We start from the raw sequence: 19150 nt of genomic DNA on the forward strand, positions 1-19150 counted from the left end.
AAGCTTTTGTTGTTTGCTGTTTGGGAGAAATATTGAAAGTTAGAGTAGCCTGGTGGTCTCCACAATTCTCATATTCACTAGATACCCCGGGCTTTCCTTGTTCTCTCTGGTTGCTGGTGCCCTCCCCTCTGTGGACCCTGCTGGATCGCCTCAGCTGGAGGAGCCTCCTCTTCAAGCAGGTCCTAGTTGTGCTCTCTTGTGTGTCTTGCCTCTGCTCTGTGTTCCTCAGTGCTGGTCAGAACTCTGTGCTTGACCTGGGTCAGTCTGTCCTTGTTCAAGCTTATCTTGCTTGAGCCTTTTGAATGCTTTGGACATTGTTCCCTTGGGAAACACCAGGTCCATGTGTCTGGAATTTTCTGATATCCTTTTGTTTAAATCCCCAATAGCTTGTGTGGAGACTCCAGTCCAGTCCCCTCCCAGTCACAGCTACCATGTTGATGCTTTTCTGTGCAGTGATGGGCTGAGAGCTTATCTCTTAAACTCTCTAAGGGTGGCTCTATTATCATCACACACACACACACACACACACACACACACACACACACACACACACTCACATATGAGGGAAGACCCTTTGCCCCAACCCAGATTATCTAATCACAATTGGAAGGTTGCCCCATCTTTCCAAGTTTCCCTTCATAGCCCTTTCTTGTTATCAGTTATCCATATCTGTGCCCCAAACAGGAAGGCTGGCTTCTGTTTAGCTTGCTCCTATTCTGACTAGTCATGACCCTTCCTGTTGCAGGACTGGTTTTGAAGGCAGTGTAGTTGGCCGGCCTCAGCGAGGATGGAGCTCCATGCTGTGGCCAGACTCTCCTAATTCCTCTACCTATTTTCTTCACCGTGAATAACAGACAGCAAGGGGGTTCCCCATGACCTACCATCTCTGTTCTCAGCATATCCGTGGCATCTGCCTGAGCTCCCCCCAGAGGGCACATGGCTGCCACATGCTTGTGCTCCCCATAAAGGTGACCTTTTCTTTGCTGGACTTCCCACAGGCAAAGCTGGTGCGATACATTTGCAAGCAGCAGCAGAGCAAGCTTAGCGTGACCCCGAGCGACAGGACCGCCGAGCTCAACAGCTACCCACGCTTCAGTGACTGGCTGTACATCTTCAACGTGAGGCCTGAGGTGGTGCAGGTATGTGGCAAAACCCAGGCCAGGGCAAGAGGGATGAGGGGGGACCACATCCAAACTTGAGAATGGCTGAGATGGAGGTGGGAAATGCTCTGCTCTTGGGAAGGGGCAGAGGATGGCATGCAAGCTGGGGAACAGCAGCAACCAGGAGCAACCCAGGGTACCTGTGGCTATAGCAAGTGCCCCAGGTGCCATTGACACATAAGCTGGGACAGCCCCACCAAACTGCCATTCATTTGATCATCATGACAATGACCTTTCCTGGAATTCTTGACTCTATGACAGACATTATTGTATTTAGTACTGTGACATTGTAACCTTGGGGCTAGAGAGATGGCCCAGAACTTAAGAAGAACAGTTACTGCTCTTGCAGAGGACCTGGGTTCAGTACCAGGACCCAGGACCCACACAGTGGCTCACAGCCATTTGTAACTTCAGATCCAGGGGATCAGATGCCCTCTTCTGGCCTCCACAGTCACGATGCACACACATGCGTGCAAACAAAGCACTTATGCATATAATAAAGGAAACTAGGTGATCTCACTCTACTCAGAGTTCTATAAAGAAGGTCTTGCCATTCTTCTGTCATACTTGAGGACACACAGCTGGCAGGTGGCAGCCATGGGATTGGGAAACAAGAGCCTGAGCTCAGCTCAGTGTCCTCTCCCGACTGCCTAAACTGCATCGTCTCCTTCAGTCCATCTTTTTCCATTTGTCCACATCCCACCCAACCTCACCTTACCTCTTAGCCAACAGTGCCCTTGGAGGCTATGTCAGGGTGCAGGGCGGCGTCAGGGTACAGGGCAATGTCAGCGTACAGAGCGACACTCACAGAGCTGACAGAAGCGGCCAGGTGGGAGCTGTGCTTTACCAGGTCAAGTCTCATAAAATGGGAAAGACCGACCCTCATACAATCTCCTGCATCAGTTCTAACCCTTGCTAGTGCTTACAGTTAAGTCCATTCAGTGTGGGCTCTGAGGCAAACAGAACAAGGGAAGGGTATCCTGCCTGGCTGCCACTCAGGAAAACAAAACTAAACAACCCTTTGAGATTCGTATCCCTCCTGCCCCCATTTCTAAGGGGTTAGGACCAGCCAGCCACTGGTCTCAGGTAGCCCCATACCTGCACCTTTAGAGATGAGAGCTGTAGTCTAAAGCCTGGGTACCAAAGAAACAGTATAAAATTACTTTGTGTGTGACTTTTCCTGTCTGTGACATGTTGAAGGGACATATGTTTGAACATATGTTTATAACATTAAAATTACTCTCCTCTGTCTATTTGGTGTAGTTGATTGGTTGATTGGTTTTGAGGCAGGGTCTTGCCATATATCGCTGGCTGGTCTGGGACTCTATATGTAGACCAGCAGGGTAGCCTCAGACTTGGGACGATCTTTCTGCCTCTGCCTCCCAAACGCTGGATTATAAGCGTGAGTCCCTGTGCTCAGCCGGTTTTTTGTTTGTTTGGTTGGTTGGCTGGTTGGTTTTGGGTTTCAAGTGTGGTTGCCAGATTGGAATGTAAGAAGTACCACTCATCTGGTACTTCTGCAGGACAGTACCCATGGGGACCATCTAGAATAATCTCACGTTTTACTCTCATCATTTGACGGTTAACCCAGTGTGTTCCTTTTGTTGCTTCACACTTTTGTGTCTTATTTATTGTTTCTTTATTAATGTTTCCTGAGTGGGTGTGATAAGTTACCAGACAAAAGCCAACTCCAGCCATTGGCTATTAGACGTGACAGTAACCAGTTTTGCTGTGACACTCTTTGTAAATGCTCTGGGATTTTCCCAAAGAGATATCCCTGGGTGGAAATGTGCCTGTCCTGTCACGGGGTTGGGGAGTGAGTGGATCCTAGGCCCCAGTTACCTTCATGTGTAGCGTGGTCCACATTGTAGCCAGAAAGGGTGGGCTGGAAGAAGCCTGGGGGAAACTGCCTTTTGCAACTGGCTCCTTGAACGATAAAAGTTGCACGCCCACACACACGTGGGTGCATCTAGCATATACACAGAGTATAATGAGCTACAATCTCTGTCTGTCTCCTCGCCCACCGTCCTGCTCATCAGTCAGTCTTCTGCCATACAGGAAGGAGGTTGGACATGCAGTGTGGACACAGATTTAAGTATATAGATTTGGAGACTATACAGAAGCAAGCTGTCCCCATGCTGCCACTGTCTCCCGAGTCTCATTGTACCTCCCTCATCCCTGGCATCTATGTCGGTACCTCCAAATGAGAACACAGCAGTTCAGGCATGTTCACAGAGCTGGCGACAAGGACAGACTTGTGCATGGCTCAATCCAATATGCTGGATTCTTGAGTGTGCCTTTCACCTCTTTGCTCTCTGAAGATATACTTGGCAGCCGGTTTTATGCCCCAAGACCTTGGGAGACTATCTTTGGGGGATGGGGCCCAGTGTGCCCAGGGCGGTGGCTGATAATTTGGAGTGTGCCGTGTGGTGGCTGCTGGGTTAGAGGCCTCCCAGCAAGGCCGAGCTGTAGCTGGTGCTGAGTCAAGCCCTGGCTGAATCACGAAGTCCCAAATGACTTAGCAGAGCTGTGTGCTCAGTGAGCAGTGAGGAGCTGTGTGCTCCTGTGGATCTGAGGAGCGGATGGGCCACCAGGCCCCAAGGCCGAGTGCATGATGGGAACCAGAGTGTCCCTCGGGACAGAGGGCTCTAGGAACAGAGGGTGGGGGTGAGAAAACAGGAACACTGCCTGCTGCCTGTGACCTCTCACCTGGAGACAGTTGACCACTCAGAAGCCAGCTGCTCAAGCAGAGATTATGTCCTGCCCATCTTCATGTGTGGATAGGTGCTGTCTTCCACCCTGTCTCCCCACGTCAATAGCTTGTTAAGCAATAGTAAGGATCCTCTCTTTTCCATCCATTCTCTGGGTGTTCCTAAGCAGTGATGTGTCTGTGCATATGGACTCTGCATAAAGACCAGGGCTCTCAGTCCTTCTGAGCCCTCCACCCTGCAGGAGGCCTGGCCCTTTAACACAATCGCATGCTTCTTACTGTGCCAGACTGGCCCTAGGTCATGGGCACTAGAAGCTAAGTAGCATGATCTGCCTGGCCTGCCTGCCCTAGTACCTTGGCCCACCTACTGTTAAAGGAAGCTAACAAATCCCCAAAGGGTTGGAAAGACAACTTGACTCTTACTGAGGTCCTGTTGATGCCCTCATGAGGTCACTCCAACCCTCACTCAGCATCCTAGCCTGCCATGGGGAGGTCCCAGAACCTGTCAGCCTCTCCAGGAAGCTGGCTAGAGGTCTCTGTAGTAATGTAGATCCTTCTAGAGAGAACCCCGTTTGCTTGACTCTGAAGTTTGAGCTGGAAAGAGTCTCTTCTGAGGAGTACAGACACAGAAGTCAGCTCCCCTCTACCCCCCCTAAAAAATGGTCCCCAGTGCATATGAACGTGACAGGGTCAGTCGGCCAGGCAGTGTAGCATCTTCTGCCCCTTGTTCTGGATGGGAGTTACACGTTCTATGGCTCCCTGGCTGAACACGCCCTCTGAAGGCCCTCGGGCTTGCTGTTGGGGCTACGTTCCAACAGGAGCTGAACATCCCTGAGTTCTGTGGTCGCTGATGTGTGGGTGTGAGGGCACCCAGAATCTGAGGTGCTGTGCGTGTCCCAAGGGCCTCTCGATCTTCTCTCCCTGTGTATCCCAGAGCAGGTCACTTCTTCCCTCTGAGCCTCAGTTTACCCATATCGGGAAGGGTTCAGATAGTTTTTTTCAGCCTTCTCCTCAGGCTTTGAGAGACAGGGAAGCCAGAGCAGTAGAGTTGTGTCCTGTGAGGCGGTTGGGAGGCTTCCTGGAACCGCGCTGCCTCTGTCACTGAAGCCCTCAACCAGGCTGGTCCGTGCCTCTGCTGTATGTCTTCCTCCAGTGACTTCAGTCCCATTGTCCTTCAGAAAGGTCTTCTCAACGCTTTCCCATTGGTCTCCTGGGGAACACATGTCCTGTGTTTGTCCTGTGGGCACAGCTGGGACCCCCGTCCCCCACAAGCACATCTTCGCCTCACAGGCCCAAGCCAGGTTTCTTCGCCAGTGGCTTTTCATGCGTCAGCCTTGCGTGTTTTCACCTCTTTGTGTTTGCTCCTGTCGCTTATCCCACGCAGGAAGTGATGGGGCACAAATTAGAGGCCCGTGGATGCTGAGAGACACAGAGCACCTTCCAGGTGCTTTCCACCCCGTGCAGTGGCAGGGGTTGTTTATGGAGGGAGCGAGTGGAGGCCTCCCTGTGCCTGTGCTCTGAGATAAGCACCTTGTTTGCAGTTGCCAGGTACCCTGGCCAGGACTCTCCATGCACGCTGCACTCATTGACACTTGACAGCTCCCGCATGTTCCCTTCCTGCACTCATGGACACTTGACAGCTCCCGCGTGTTCCCTTCCTGCCTTTTGTTTGCTATAATGGGATCGTGCAGTATGAATTCTGCATGATGTCAGTCTTATTCTCGCCTTTGTGTAAATCCAGAAAAGCCACCTCATTCTTTTACAGCACAATAGTGAGAGAATTCTTCAGGATGTCTGACAGTGGGCCGGGGATGCAGCTCAGTGATAGGTAGGGGGCTGTTCCCTAGAAAGAGCAGCTGGCGAAGCTAAAGGGACGGCTAGCCTGCTGCGGTAGGAACAGAGACATCCCTTCTCCCCCTACTCCTTACCCCTCCGCCCCTGAGAGACCTCCCCCAGACACACATCCAGACACACACACACACACACACACACAGAGTCCCTCAACACCTGAAGAGAGGAAGGAAGGGAGGGAGGGAGGAAGAGATCCGTCATTATGAATGATTGTGTTTGGATGAGACCACTTGCTTACACAGGTGCTCACCGTGACATCAGCATATGAATAAACCTGTGAGCCTGTGCCCACAGAAGCCTCATGTACCTGAAAAAGCTCTGTACCTACCTAGCCCCGGGGCATCTGGCAGGTGGGAAGCCTTTGGCAAGCCTTTTCTGGTCCAAGGGTGGTAGAAATGGATAACAATCAGTGGGGACAGAGGTTGGGCGTATTGAGGTTCCTCAGCATCTCTCTGGCCCTCTGCACACCAGGTCTAGAATGCCTAGCAGCTGAAGGGTCCAGCCTTGACATCTCACCACAGGGTGATGTGTCTTAGGGCATCTCCTGAAGCCTCCTGAGTGGGTGGGGGTCTTTCTGTGGTAGAATTTGTCCCTTCCACCTTTTGAATGTTGTTCTGACTGTAGCTCTTCACGGCTTTATGGCAGGAGGAAGACATAAGCAAGATCATGTATGTATCAGGCCATAGGAAGTACAAGGTTGCCTCCCTAGGGTGAGCTAGCCATCACCTTAACTTGATGCCACAGGGCTGGACAGTGTTTATGGTCACTTTCCAGGCAACAGTGTCTTTCTTGGTGGGTAAAGATAAAGGGATGTCAAGCCAGGACCACACGATAGCACGCACCCTTAATCCTAGGATGCAGGAAGGTGGAGTAGGAAGTTCATGATTTGGAGTCTAGCCAAGGCTACATAATTTCAAGGATAACCTGGGCTACATAGCAAGACATTGCCTCAAAAAGTTAATTATTACTTAACTAGTTCACATGCGCGTGGAGGCGACTGAGCACTGGGACTCATTTGTCCTTACCTGTCTTAGCTAGGGTCACCGTTGCTGTGATGAAACACCATGGCCAAAAGCAGCTTGGGGAGGAGCGGGTTCATTTGTCTCACACTTCGCATCACTGTTCATCATTGAAGGAAATCACAACAGGACCTCAAGCAGGGCAGGAACCTGGAAGAGCTGATGCAGAGGCCATGCGTGGAGGGGTGCTGCTTACTGGCTTGCTTCCCCTGGCTTGCTCAGCCCACTTTCTTATAGAACCCAGGTCCCCCAACCCATGGGTGGCCCCAACCATAATGGGCTGGGCCCTCCCATATCTGTCACTAATTAAGAAAATGACCTACAGTCGTGTCTACAGCCCAGTCTTACAGAGACGGTTTCTCAGTTGAGTCTCCCTCCTCTCAGATGACTCTAGCTTGGATCAAGTTGACAGAACCCTAGTCAGAATGTCACCTGAGTGTGTCCCAGCCCTCCACAGCTCAGAGGCTGCTGTGCCTCTTCTTTTATTTTATTTTAAGATTTAAAAAAAAAAAAAACCACTTTTTATTGAATCTTTGTAAGTTTGACATCATGTGCCCCAGTCCCACTCATCTCCCCACTCACTCACATCTGCTCTTTGTCCTTATAACCTTTCCCCGAAAATAAAACACACACATACACACACACACACACACACACACCCCACATACACATACACCATACACGCACTTACATACACACACACACACCAACCCAAAACAAACAAACAAACAATGAAAGCATAGAAAACATCTCATCATGGAAGCTGTTATATCACAGTGTGTTCCACAGTATACCCCTCTGTCCACACATCTTCACTTACAAATGTTCGTTGTAGTGAGTCATTAGTTGTGTTTGAGATCTCAGGCTTCTGTGACACCATCAGTATTGGATCCTTACTGTGCCTCCTGGTTATCTTGTTGTTCTGTGTCATGGAGATCCTGCAGCTTTGGGTCAGCAAGACTGGCACTTTCACATGCCCCAACCATTTGTGGATTGTATAAATTTTGGTGTGGGGCAACTCAGAGCCCTGGATCTAGGCCTGGGTGGCAGCTGAGCTGGTCAGTGTGCTGACTCTCCCTTATCTACACCACCAGAGGAACCTCTCCAGCACTGCTCCAGCTAGGTCACCCAGTGCGACCATTGGCAAGGGGCAGGGTCAGCTCTTGGAGGCTCAGGCACACCCAAGCCTCTAAGAGCCAGCTCCACTGTGCTGCTTAGTCAAGGATCTGGGCCCACTTTCCCTGGTGCTGCAGAAGGTGAGCAGCTGGACCAGCTCTTCCACTCTCACACCCTCGGGGCTGGCCCACCTGTGCCTTCACCATCAGGGCTAGCTCTACTATGCTGCCCAGATGAGGTGCACAGCAGCCTGCACCCCCCAAGGGCTTCATCCGGTGAGGGACAGGGCCAGCTCATCAGTCTCAACTCCCCCAGGGCCTGCTCTCCTGACTGCTGCAGGTGGTTAGGGGCAGTGGTGGGGAGTGGCTTCACCCCTGCACCCACAGCTATGGCTTTTCTTTTTTTCCTTTTTTTTTTTTTTGTTGTTGTTGTTGTTTTGTTTTGTTTTTTTCGAGACAGGGTTTCTCTGTGTATCCCTGGCTGTCCTGGAACTCACTTTGTAGACCAGCCTGGCCTTGAACTCAGAAATCCGCCTGCCTCTGCCTCCCAAGTGCTGGGATTAAAGGCGTGCGCCACCACCGCCCAGCCTGCTATGGCTTTTCTTACCTGGAAATCTTGGATTCCTCTTCTTTCCCCACACCAGTGCGGATCCTGGACAGATGCTTTGCTTAATAGAACCTCAATGATGTGAAGGCTCTGTCCCCTCCAGTGTGGGGACACTGTCTTAGATACACAGACAAACTGAATTCTTCAAGGTTCTATATCAGTGATTGTCAACCTATGAGTTGTGATCTCTTGGGGTGGGATATCAAATGACCCTTTTACAGGGGTCACATATCAGATATTTACCTTATGTTCATAACAGTATCAAAATTACAGTTACAAAGTAGTAACAAAATGATTTATGCTTGCAGGGATAACAAAAACAGGAGGAACTGTATAAAAGGGTCACAGCATTCGGAAGGTTGAGAACCACTTCGATATCAAGAGTGTTAAAAGTATGTGCATGTTGGGCTGTTACTACACTTGAGCTGTACAGCTCTTGTGTCTGCCTAAGAGTGCCTAAGCCAAGAGATTAGATGCTGTGACACTCTCTGCCTCATGGGCTCCAGGTTTGGGTAAAACACAACTTGAGAGTTGACATAAGGTGCTCTAATGGAAGCCAGCATGAGATGTATGATGCTAAGACAGACTCATCCCAGGCAGTCAAGGAAAGTCCACGTCAGAAAGACATCAGGCAACACCAGGGAAGTCGTTGTTCATCCCGAGTAGGGCAGGAAGAGCACCAAGACAAGGAAACGGTATCTGTGGGGACCCTGAGGCTGGAAAAAGCCAGAGCTGTGCTCCTAAGATACAAGGGAGAAAGGCTGGGAGGAGCCTGGGCCAGCTCAGGAGCTCTGTGTGTGTGTAGCAGAGGGCGTGGGTTTGACTTGAGGAGGGTAATTGAAGCATGTGTGAGAGCTAGGGAGGAAGGTTGGATATTGGAATTCTTTTATGGAAAACAAAGCTCCCACTGGTGAACAGGCAGAGAATGGGTTTGCTGAAGAGATGCAAAGGAGAAGGCAGCAGCCTGCTTGCAAGTGGGGGCCCAGAGATGGGTCAGAGGCAAACCCCACCCCTTCATTACTGACCGTTTCCAGCCACCCTTGCCCCACAGGTTAAGTCTGAACATCACAGCTTGGGTTTCTGGCTGCAACTAGGGAAATGACTTCAGAACCCGCTGGCCAGGAGCCACTTTTTCCCCCTTCAGCAATTTTCCTGTTGGAAGTTGTTAAAGGAAGTGGGAAGGGCCAGCTGGGATCAGTTATAGCAGGCAGGAGGCGGATGCTGCGAGGAACCTGTGGTCCAGCACAGAGCCTCAACGTTTGCCCCTACATAAGCTCCTGTAGCCGGTGCTTCTGAGCTGAGGATGTCCCTGGGCCTGGACAAGGGCTTTATGTTGTGGGCCAGTAGGCAGGATTCTCTTCCCCTTTTCTTCTGTCCTCTCAGCCTTCTCTGGGATGAGCACCTGGCCATTGCCACCATCTTGGCCTCCCACTGGCTGTAGCTGTATTGGCCTGAGAAGGGTGGCTTCAAAGACAGGAAGGTTCTCTAAGAAGCAAACTCACATAAGCACATTGGCTCTTGAGGTACAGATCAACAGGGTGAGTCCTATGGCCCTTCCCCCAGCCCTTTTCTCCTCCTTTCCAGCCCCACATCTCCCCTAAAAGCCAGAGGCCTGGCTGATCTCAGGCAGCTGAGAACCTCCACCATGCTGCCTTGAGGAGGAATCTGTATAGAGATGTCAGCCCCCGTTGTGTGCTAGAGGAAGTGAGATTGTTGTATTAGATGCTGGGTCTCAGCATGGATGCTGGATCTCAGGGGTAGCTTGGTCCACTGGACCACAGACTCCTCTCCTCCCTGCTTGGGATGGGCCAGCAGAGGCCCAGTGGGTGACCACACACTTCTGTCAGTCACATTTAACCACACAGAGGAGCTGAAGTTGAGATGTGAAAGGGGAAGATGGAAGTGACAAGGCTTTGTATGTATGAGTGTGATACATGCACACATGTGCACACGGGTCACAAACGTGCGCACACACAATCCTGTTTAATCATCATGCCTAGAAAAGGGGGCAAGGGGCCTCATTTTCTGGTTTAGCAAGCTTAAGCTCAGAGAAATTAAGAACTGTACACCGAGTTAGCTGCTGGAAAGGTCAGAGTTCTAACTCAGGTTGTTGTGACCCAAAGCCATGGGATCCACCCTCAGCCCAGGCCCCAGAGCATCCCAGTTCAGTGTAGCTGTCTCTGGTGGTATGACAGAGCTGGCTGCCTTCCTCTCACATTCTTTCCCCCTTCACTGCCCTTAACCTTCTCTCTCTTCTTTAATGCCCATTCATTGTGTAGTCAGTCATCAATCATTTACGTTTTGCTAGGTACCCAAATGAATCATCTCACCCTGGGGAGGTTACGGCTGCACAATGCACTTGTTACAAATCGTCACCATGCCAGGCTGAGCGTCTGAGGGCTGCAGGTCCCAAGTGGAGGATGGACATCACTCTCTCACTAGTTAGCTTACTCTCAGTAGCATGTGCCTAGCCATGGTTGTATAGAGGGCACCATTCTAAGTATATGCCACTTTATCTTTTCTGATCCTGAACCAAGTATCTAATAAGATTCTGAGGTAGGAGAGCCACTGGGCTCAGGCAGTCAGTAAAGAGTCATGGGTAAGAGCATGCCATATTACTTCGTGTTGTGTGGTGCTGTGAACTACATACCCATCTCCTAGTTCTTTGGAGCTCTAGGTCACTGAGTGTAGATTGCATGTGCTATGAGGACAGGAATCTCGCTCTTGCAGTTGTGGCTCTGTCCTCTGTGTGTACACACCGGCGTGCTTTCTGAATGTTTAAGTTCAAATATCATCCAAAGCCTTTCTGCCCCCTGGGGCTGAGATGTCACAGGAGTAAGTGAAAAAGGCACTCCAGCTATCCGCTGGGGCCCTTGAATTTGCCAGTCACTGTGGCAGCTATTTCTGGGCTGATGTGTCTGCGGGCCACAGGCTGGACTTGGATAAACAGCATGTGCCTGTGGCCCATGCCTTTGGAGTAGTGTGTGCTCAGCCTCCTCTGGACACTGTCAGCTTCCAAGCCGCCAGCTTGTATGTGTGCTCCCTCCTCCTCAGGGAGGGCAGCCATGAGGCTTGCTCTAAAAGAGATCTGATGAGCCAGGTTGCTTAGGAAAATGTTTGTGTCAACTCTGCCCTGCTTCAGTTATCCTAAGTCACAATTTCTTCCTTGGCTCCCTTTTGTGTGTGTGTAGGGTATGCTCCTGTGTGTGCACAGGAACTGTGTGCACGTGGAGGCTCGGAGGGTGTTGGATACCCTGCTCTATCACTTCTTCACCTTAATCCTTACAGGCAGGGTCTCTGACTGAACCTGGAACTTGCTTGGTCGCCTGCAATCCCCAATGACTATCCTGTCTCCACCCACATAGCACTCGGGCTCCTAGTGTGCACATAGCCACGCTCAGTTTTTTAATGTGGGTTCTGGGGATTCGAACTTGGGTCTTCACGCTTGTACAAACAGGCTCAATCACTGAGCTATCTATCCTTAGTCTGTCACCCTTCTTTTCAATAACTAGCAGCAGGTAAATCTCAGGGTTCCCTGCTCCCAAAAGCGTACCCCACTTTGACTAAGGCTGTACAGGTGACCCATCTGAGTTGCCATCGGCCAGCTGTGTGCTTGGGCAAGTCCCTTAACTTCTCTGTGCCCATTTTCTCATCTGCTGGTTGTTCTGGTGAGAAACGTGGAGTCACGTCTGGTCCCTTCTGCCTCCTCTACCCCCACACTCAGCTCCCAGCTCCCACGGGCTCTGTTTCCATGCATGTCCCAGATCCATCTGTGTCTGTTCCATTGGCAGCATACTCCATCACTCCCAGATCCATGTCCCCTCCTTCCGTTTCATTTTTTATGAGCCCACAGTGGTTTTGCTTCAAGATCACATCAAGAAAGCTGGCTTTTCTGAGTCTAGTCCTGTGTCGGGATCCAGTCAGGCCCTGTCACCATTCCTAAGACCCTGAAGTATTCAGTGTCCATATCCTTCCACACCTCCTGCCTCTTCCCTCTGCCCAGCTATCAGAACAAGGCAGGTTGCTTCCTGTAACAGCCACAGACCCTCGTATGTTCGTGTCTTCTGCCCACGTGGGTCTATGTCCTCAGCCTAGTGTCTCCTCTTCCTCTGCAGGGCTGAGAAGTCAGGACTCTAGTGAAGCTGCCCTGTCTAAACCAGATGCCGCCCCTCCTCTCCACAGCCATGTGCAGTATTCTCCATAGCACTCATTCACAAATTCCAATTACACATTGTAGTTAGTTTTGAATTTGTTCTTTATTTTGGTTCTTGCTGGAAAAAAACAATATTATGCTCACTCTGATATCCCCAAGTACTGAATAAAGTCCTCTGCACACACTGCTCTTTATTGATTGGAATGAAGGATGGATAGATAGGAAAAGGGCAGGGTACCAGGGACAGTGAATACTTACCATGCAAAGCTGATGCACACTCCTCCCACTAGTCAGTCCTTCTCCGTAGTAAATGTAGCTATCCAGTAGCCCTAAGGCAGGAGCCCAGAGAGGTGTGTGTACAGGACCGGTACCATTAAGACCTGTCTCCTGGGTGAACAGCCCTGTGTGCCAGCGTGCAGGACCACGGCAGCTCAGCCACGCTTCTCAAGGCAATTGTGCCTGTCAGAGGGGCCACGGGGACTGCTTCCCTTTGAACTGTAGCTGCCATCTCAGGGAGGGCTCTGATTGGATAGACTTTAGTCACATTCTCACAGACTGTGACCAGCAGCCGGTTAGGAAGATGGAGAGTAGAGGTCAAAGGGCTCAGCCTGGGTGGAGGCTCCCCCCATTTTATGGTAGCATCTCATGATTGCAGGCTGGCCTTGCACTCACTGTGTAGACAAGACTAGCCTTGGTCATGTGACCGTCATGCTCCACATTCCCATGTACTGGGATTATAGGTTTCCACCACAGTGCCCAGACTAGATTTTCCCTGCTATTTAGTACTTATTCATATGTTCATGTTCAAAATGTGTGAAGATGGGGCTGGAGAGATGGCTCAGTGGTTAAGAGTACTGACTGCTCTTCCAGAGGTCCTGAGTTCAAATCCCAGCAACCACATGGTGGCTCAGAACCATCTGTAATGTCCTCTTCTGGTGTGTCTGAAGACAGCTACAGTGTACTCATATACATAAAATAAATAAGTCTTTTTTAAAATGTGCAAAGACTAGGGAGTAATAATAGTTCTGTTTACTAATTGTTTATCTCATAGTCTCAGTGCTGGGAAAGAAACGCTGCTAAAGTGACTGCTTCCTTCTGGGCAGACTTCTTTATTACGATCCTTTAAAAAAAAAAAAGGTGTATTTATTTTATGTATACGAGTGCTCTCTCTGCGTGTACACCTGTGTGCCAGAAGAGAGCATCAGATTCTATTATAGATGGTTATGAGCCACAATGTAACCTCTAAGTCATGTCTCTGGCTCACACCCATTTCTTGTAATGGTGTAGTTCACATGTGAATTTAGGCTATAATTATTTAGCCTAAATAATTATATTCCTGTGACTGAGGTGAGCTGTACCTAGATGGTCCCATCCTCTCCTCCAAGTGACCTTCAAGAAAGCATTCGGTAATGCTCAGAGTGCAGCAAATGGGACATGTCACCCACCTGAGGCAACAGAGGTGGACAATGGCAGAGCCAGGATGCATCTCCAGGACGTCTGGCTGCAAAACTGGGACACAAAATTCTCCTTCTCTTCTTTGTTTTCTCTCCCTTGGTTTTCTCTCCCTTGGTTCTCACAGACAAGCTCTTGTCTCTTTCCCTCTGGTGCCCGAGATCTTTACATGCATTGAATCTTTTTTTTTCCTGTGTATGTGTGCTCACACATACGTGCATACATGCGTCTGTGGAGGACACAGGTCAGCACCACACATCCTCCTCATTGCTCTTCACCATGTATTTTGAGACAGGGTCTCAGCCGGTCGTGGTGGCGCACACCTTTAATCCCAGCACTTGGGAGGCAGAAGCAGGCGAATTTCTGAGTGCGAGGCCAGCCTGGTCTACAAAGTGAGTTCCAGGACAGCCAGGGCTACACAGAGAAACCCTGTCTCGAAAAACAAACAAACAAACACCAGAGACAGGGTCTCACTGAGCCTGGGATTCACTGATTCGCCAGACGGTCTGGCCACCAAGTCTGAAGGAGATTACCGTCTCCACCTCTCCAACCCTGAAATGACAGCTGTGGGCCACCTTGCCGGGCTTCCTCTACTTGAGTTCTAGGGCTCTGAACTCAGGTCTTTAGGCTTGTGGGACAAGCACTTAACCAACTAACCCACCCCCCTCAGTACCCTTAATTTTATTTATATTAAAAGCAATTATTTATTGCTTTAGCATAGCATCCCCAAATCTAATTATAAGTGTTGATTTTAAGAAAATTAGAAAGTACAGAAAAACTTCAAAAGGAAAGTGAAATTGTCCCAAACGTTGGCAGTCCACCCTACTCTGGAGTCCTTTTTCATTTTTTTTCTTATTTTGAGAGAGGAAGGGTCACTGGTCCTTGTGTCACTTCTAGCTGTGTGACAGCCACCACATGCTCCTTTGGTGCTGTCTTATCCGCTCTCCAGGGCACACTGTAACTCTCAAGGTTCTTGTGTGCCCCGAAAGTGTTAGAGGCTATGGGGGTTAAAGGGTAGTTGCAGTTCACGTGGAGGTGGGGAGTTCCCAGATGACTCACGGGAGGTGAGAGAGAACGGTGCTCCCCCTGACTCAGTTCCTGCTGTTGGCAGGGAGGCAGTGAGGCAGGGAAAGCTGGGTTCTGGCATCCTGGGTCCCCACCCCCTGCCATGAGGCCGCCCAGAGCCTCTGTCTCTGCCTCATGTCCAGCACCTGCTCTGGGAAATATGTGCTGACTCCCCAGCTCCCAGGCACAAACTATTTTTGGCTACAGTGACCATTCGCTAGTAATGAAAACAGAAACCCCGCTCCCTGCCTTGCTTTTCCGTGGGACAGTGCTCTGGGGGCCAGGGCTGCGGTGCTCAGGGCCCCCTCACCATGCATTGCCTGTGGAGTTGGGTGACCACAAAGGCGTCAAGGGACCCAGAAGCCCCACCACCCACCTTGCCGAGAGAAGCCCAAGGCTCAAGCCGGCCTGCACCAGATGAGAATTGTGAGGTAGGCAGCAGAGGGCCTTCCTTTGGGTCCTCGAAATGGGTCCCTTTGGCTGGACCCTGAGTCCTTGCTTTGCCAGCTGGCTCTAGAACACACCAGAAAAGCATGTACCTTAGGGGAGGTGACTGTCCTTTCACGTCCCATTCCCTCCCTCCGTTATGACAGAGAATGGCTAAGGAGCCGTCCGAGTCTTAGACATCGATGGCCCCCATCTTTATAATGAAGGGGTTGGCTGTTTTCATGCTTCTGGTTGAGACAGAACACACTTGTTTTGAGCCTGCTGTATCCATGAGACCTGACCTGTTCCTGCTATGAGGGGTTGAGCTCACCTTACCCTTTAGTCTTCTGGTCGGTCAGGACAGGGAAGTTGGGCCACATAGAGAATCTAAATGTTGACTGGAGAGAAATGGGGCCAAGACCCAGGTTGCAGTGGCCCAGGATGAGTAACGGAACCCTTCAGAGTCTGTATGTATAGCTAGCAAGCACTTAATGCCTGAGCTACTTACTGAGTGGTGGCAATACCCATAATCATTACTTACATGGTTCAGCTGATTAGAGAGGAGGATGCTCACTGAGAAGCTGTGTAAGAATCGGTGGGCCATGGGCCCCTGTAAACCTTGGCTCTTGTCTTGGAAGCTAGCTGTTGGATATAGCTGTTGCTTTGAGGTTCCCATCCTCCTGTTATAATAAAACGTGTTCCTGTCACCGGAGTTAGGGAAGGTACGGTGGGCAAGATTTGTTCCCTTCTATCATCTGTGTTAGGGACTTGGCAGGTTCTAAAGTGACATCCTAGGACTGTTTGCTTTGGATTACATAGGGCTCTGGTCCCACAAGCCCAGCGTGTGGCTTGGCACCACTTGGGCAGTCGTCTTTGGAAAAGAGGCTCAGCGTAGGAGTCAGGGGCTTCCCCTCAGCTTCTGTGTGGCACCAGCTCAGGTGACCTAGAAGGAATGGCGCCTTGACAAATGGGTAGGGAGGGCTTGCTGGGAGCAGGTGAAGTCCTGAGGGAATGTGTGCTGTTAATGTGGGCCCAGCCATGTCAAGGACCCCAGAGTCTCAGGGGTCCTTGGGAAATAGGAATGCCTTCTCCACAGGCTTGGACAGAAATGGCAAAGCCTCCCTTGTGGAATCAAGTGTGAGTGTTGACAGTGTGTGCAGAGAATGTCTGCCCTACTCCTCCCCCATGTTTATGGCCTTAAGGCTGTTTCCCTACAGACACCACTCCTACCAAGATTAGCTAGACCTGTCACTTTGATCCAGATGCATCCCATAAACCCTGCCCCTTGTTTATTTGTGTATACTAACCCTGCCTCCTTATTCAGCTGGATGCCATGACACCTTCCTGCTTCCTAAGTGACAATCACACACAGTCTCCCAGTGCTGCGCTTTCTCCATCTAACTGCCCTGGCCACCCAACCCCAGCCTTGTCTATATGTGTCCGTCCTCTCTCTTGTGGTTCCCGTTAGTTCATGGACTTTGGGAGATGTTAGGAGGCCCGCCATGAGGCACGGCCTGTTCTGCTGTTGGTTCCTGTGGATGCAGATAACCGGGGCCTGGTCCCAGAGCTGCTGTTTGGATAACACAGGCAGATTTCCTCCTTTAGGTCCTGTTTCTTTTTTCTTTCTTCCTCTGTAAATTCACTTGTAGGCTACATTATCTCTAAGGTCTCTTTGAAGTCTGCCTCCGACTTTGGCAGCCGATGGGTTTCTCCTTATTTTATTGGGTATCCACTGGCTTCTTTCATGTCCTCAGAACCTGGTAGCTATGGTGACAGCCCCCCTGGCTTGGGTCTTAGCCGCCCTCTCAGAAGCTTTGTTGGGCTTCCATAGCTTTGAAGCCCAGTGCTGCTGTGGGGCCTTTAGTGTTCAGCAGCCCTGGAAAACTACTGCCTGCCCTTGGGTCGCCTGAGAGGTCTCTAGCTGCTCCTGTCCGGGCGTCTTAGGGGAGCTCTGAAACAATGAACCCTTGTCTCTAGACAGAGAATCTGCTTCTCAGGTCTCCGGCCCTGGGCTCCTGCCTGCGTATAACCCAGTTCATTCCCTTCTGGGACAGACAAACTACCCAGGAGACAAACCTCCCATGCTAATGTGGTGATCTGCTAGAGGGGTCTGTGATTAGGCTTCTGGCCCTGCAGGACTGAAGCTTAGGGGTCAGGCATGTAGCTGCAATCCACTTGCAGCAGAACTCGCCAGCTGGTCTCAGAATCCTGCAAACCTGGAGGAGGTAGATGCAGGTATGAAGAGGGGAGAACTGGGGCTGGGGATATAGGTCAGCTTCTGCTTAGAATACACAGGACTCCTGGGTTTAGTCCTTGACACTGAGAAAATGAGGGGAAGGACTTGAACAGGGGAAATATTGGGGACCAGCAGATGGTAAAGATGGCTGGAGGCATGGCAATGTCCCTGTACTATGTCAGGGACTTAGCTGACTCTCAGGAGGGCTAGGTTACCCATAGGAAATGCTTCAGACTAGCCCTTGTCCTTTCCGGCACCCTGAACTTCTGGGGCAGGCCCAACTTTGTCACGGCTCCCCATTTCCTTCAAGAAGTGCCTTGATGTGGTTGGCACAGCATATGGTCATTTGTCACCCAGCTGTCACCTGCTCGCGTGGTGCCTGCTGCATCAACAAAGGAGGCCAGGGAAGCCTGACGATCTGGGAGCTGTGCCTTAGAACAGGGGATGGTTGGGGAAGGGCCTCTGGTCCCTCTGCATAGCTGTTTTGTGTGTTATGGGAGTTTCTCACTTGCCAGTTCCCCAGAAGCAAAATGTCACTCAGGGGTTTATGTAGCTCTTTGGCTGTAGTCAAACTACCCTGACCCCAAGACTTCCTTTCAAACAGACTTTAATTTTTTAAAGACTTATTATTTTTAAGTCTGCGTGTGCACACATGCACATGAGTGCAGGCGCCTACAGAAGCCAGACGTGTCAGCTCCCCTAGAGCGGGAGCTATAGGTGGTTGTAAGCTGCTAGTCACAGGGTCTGGAACTGAACTCCAGCCTTCTGCAAGAGCCGTGGGTGTTCCTAACCACTCAGCAGTCTCTCCAGCCCCGTCTCTGGCTGGTTTGAATGGGTGTCCCAGGGTGGTCGTGTTGTCTTTTGCTTTGTTCCATGTTGGAGATTGAACCCGGAGACTTGAACAAACTATTCTAGTTTTGATGTGAGCGTTGCTGTTGGGTCTTGTGGGTGATGGTATTTATTTTCTGAGAAAGCCTCTTTCTGTAGCTTAAGCTGGCATGGAACTCACAACCGTCTCTTACTCTGGGAGGGTGTGGAGTAAGGGAAGCATCAATTCCCCCAAGCTTGGGTACATGTGTGTTTCTCTCATGGACCATGTCTAGCCACTTTCAACTGGCAGTGGAACAGGTCGGCTTGGAAATGTGGGCACAGGTTGTGGTTTTTGAGTGGCAGGTGTGGACCTGGCCAGAAGCCTGTCCTAGATGACCCCTTCTTGCTGACGTTGTACTGGGGTGGGACCAGGGATGCTGGTGCAAGGGGAAGCAGGAAAGGAAGAACAATGGGGCCAGGGCCTCTGGGAGATGAAGCCAGACATAGCTGGCAAGTACTTATGGAGTGACTGAATAAGCCCACTTG

The 19150-nt window shown here is 50.6% G+C and overlaps 1 protein-coding gene across 4 annotated transcripts in view; it reads left to right on the forward strand.

Annotated features, from left to right (window-relative positions):
* Ksr1 (kinase suppressor of ras 1) overlaps window positions 1-19150 on the forward strand; it is a 132675-nt gene that overhangs the window by 70776 nt on the left and 42749 nt on the right. For 3 of the 4 annotated variants that reach the window (XM_029483585.2, XM_029483587.2, XM_021177247.3), the window contains exon 2: window positions 999-1139. In XM_029483585.2, the coding sequence (XP_029339445.1) occupies window positions 999-1139 (141 nt within the window). Of the gene's footprint in view, window positions 1-998; window positions 1140-15265; window positions 15564-19150 lie in introns of those variants that run through there. The other variant, XM_021177248.3, reaches the window with a different exon arrangement.

Source organism: Mus caroli, unplaced genomic scaffold, assembly GCF_978045245.1.
Source record: "Mus caroli unplaced genomic scaffold, Mus_caroli_1 scaffold_13, whole genome shotgun sequence".
Lineage (NCBI taxonomy): Eukaryota > Metazoa > Chordata > Mammalia > Rodentia > Muridae > Mus > Mus caroli.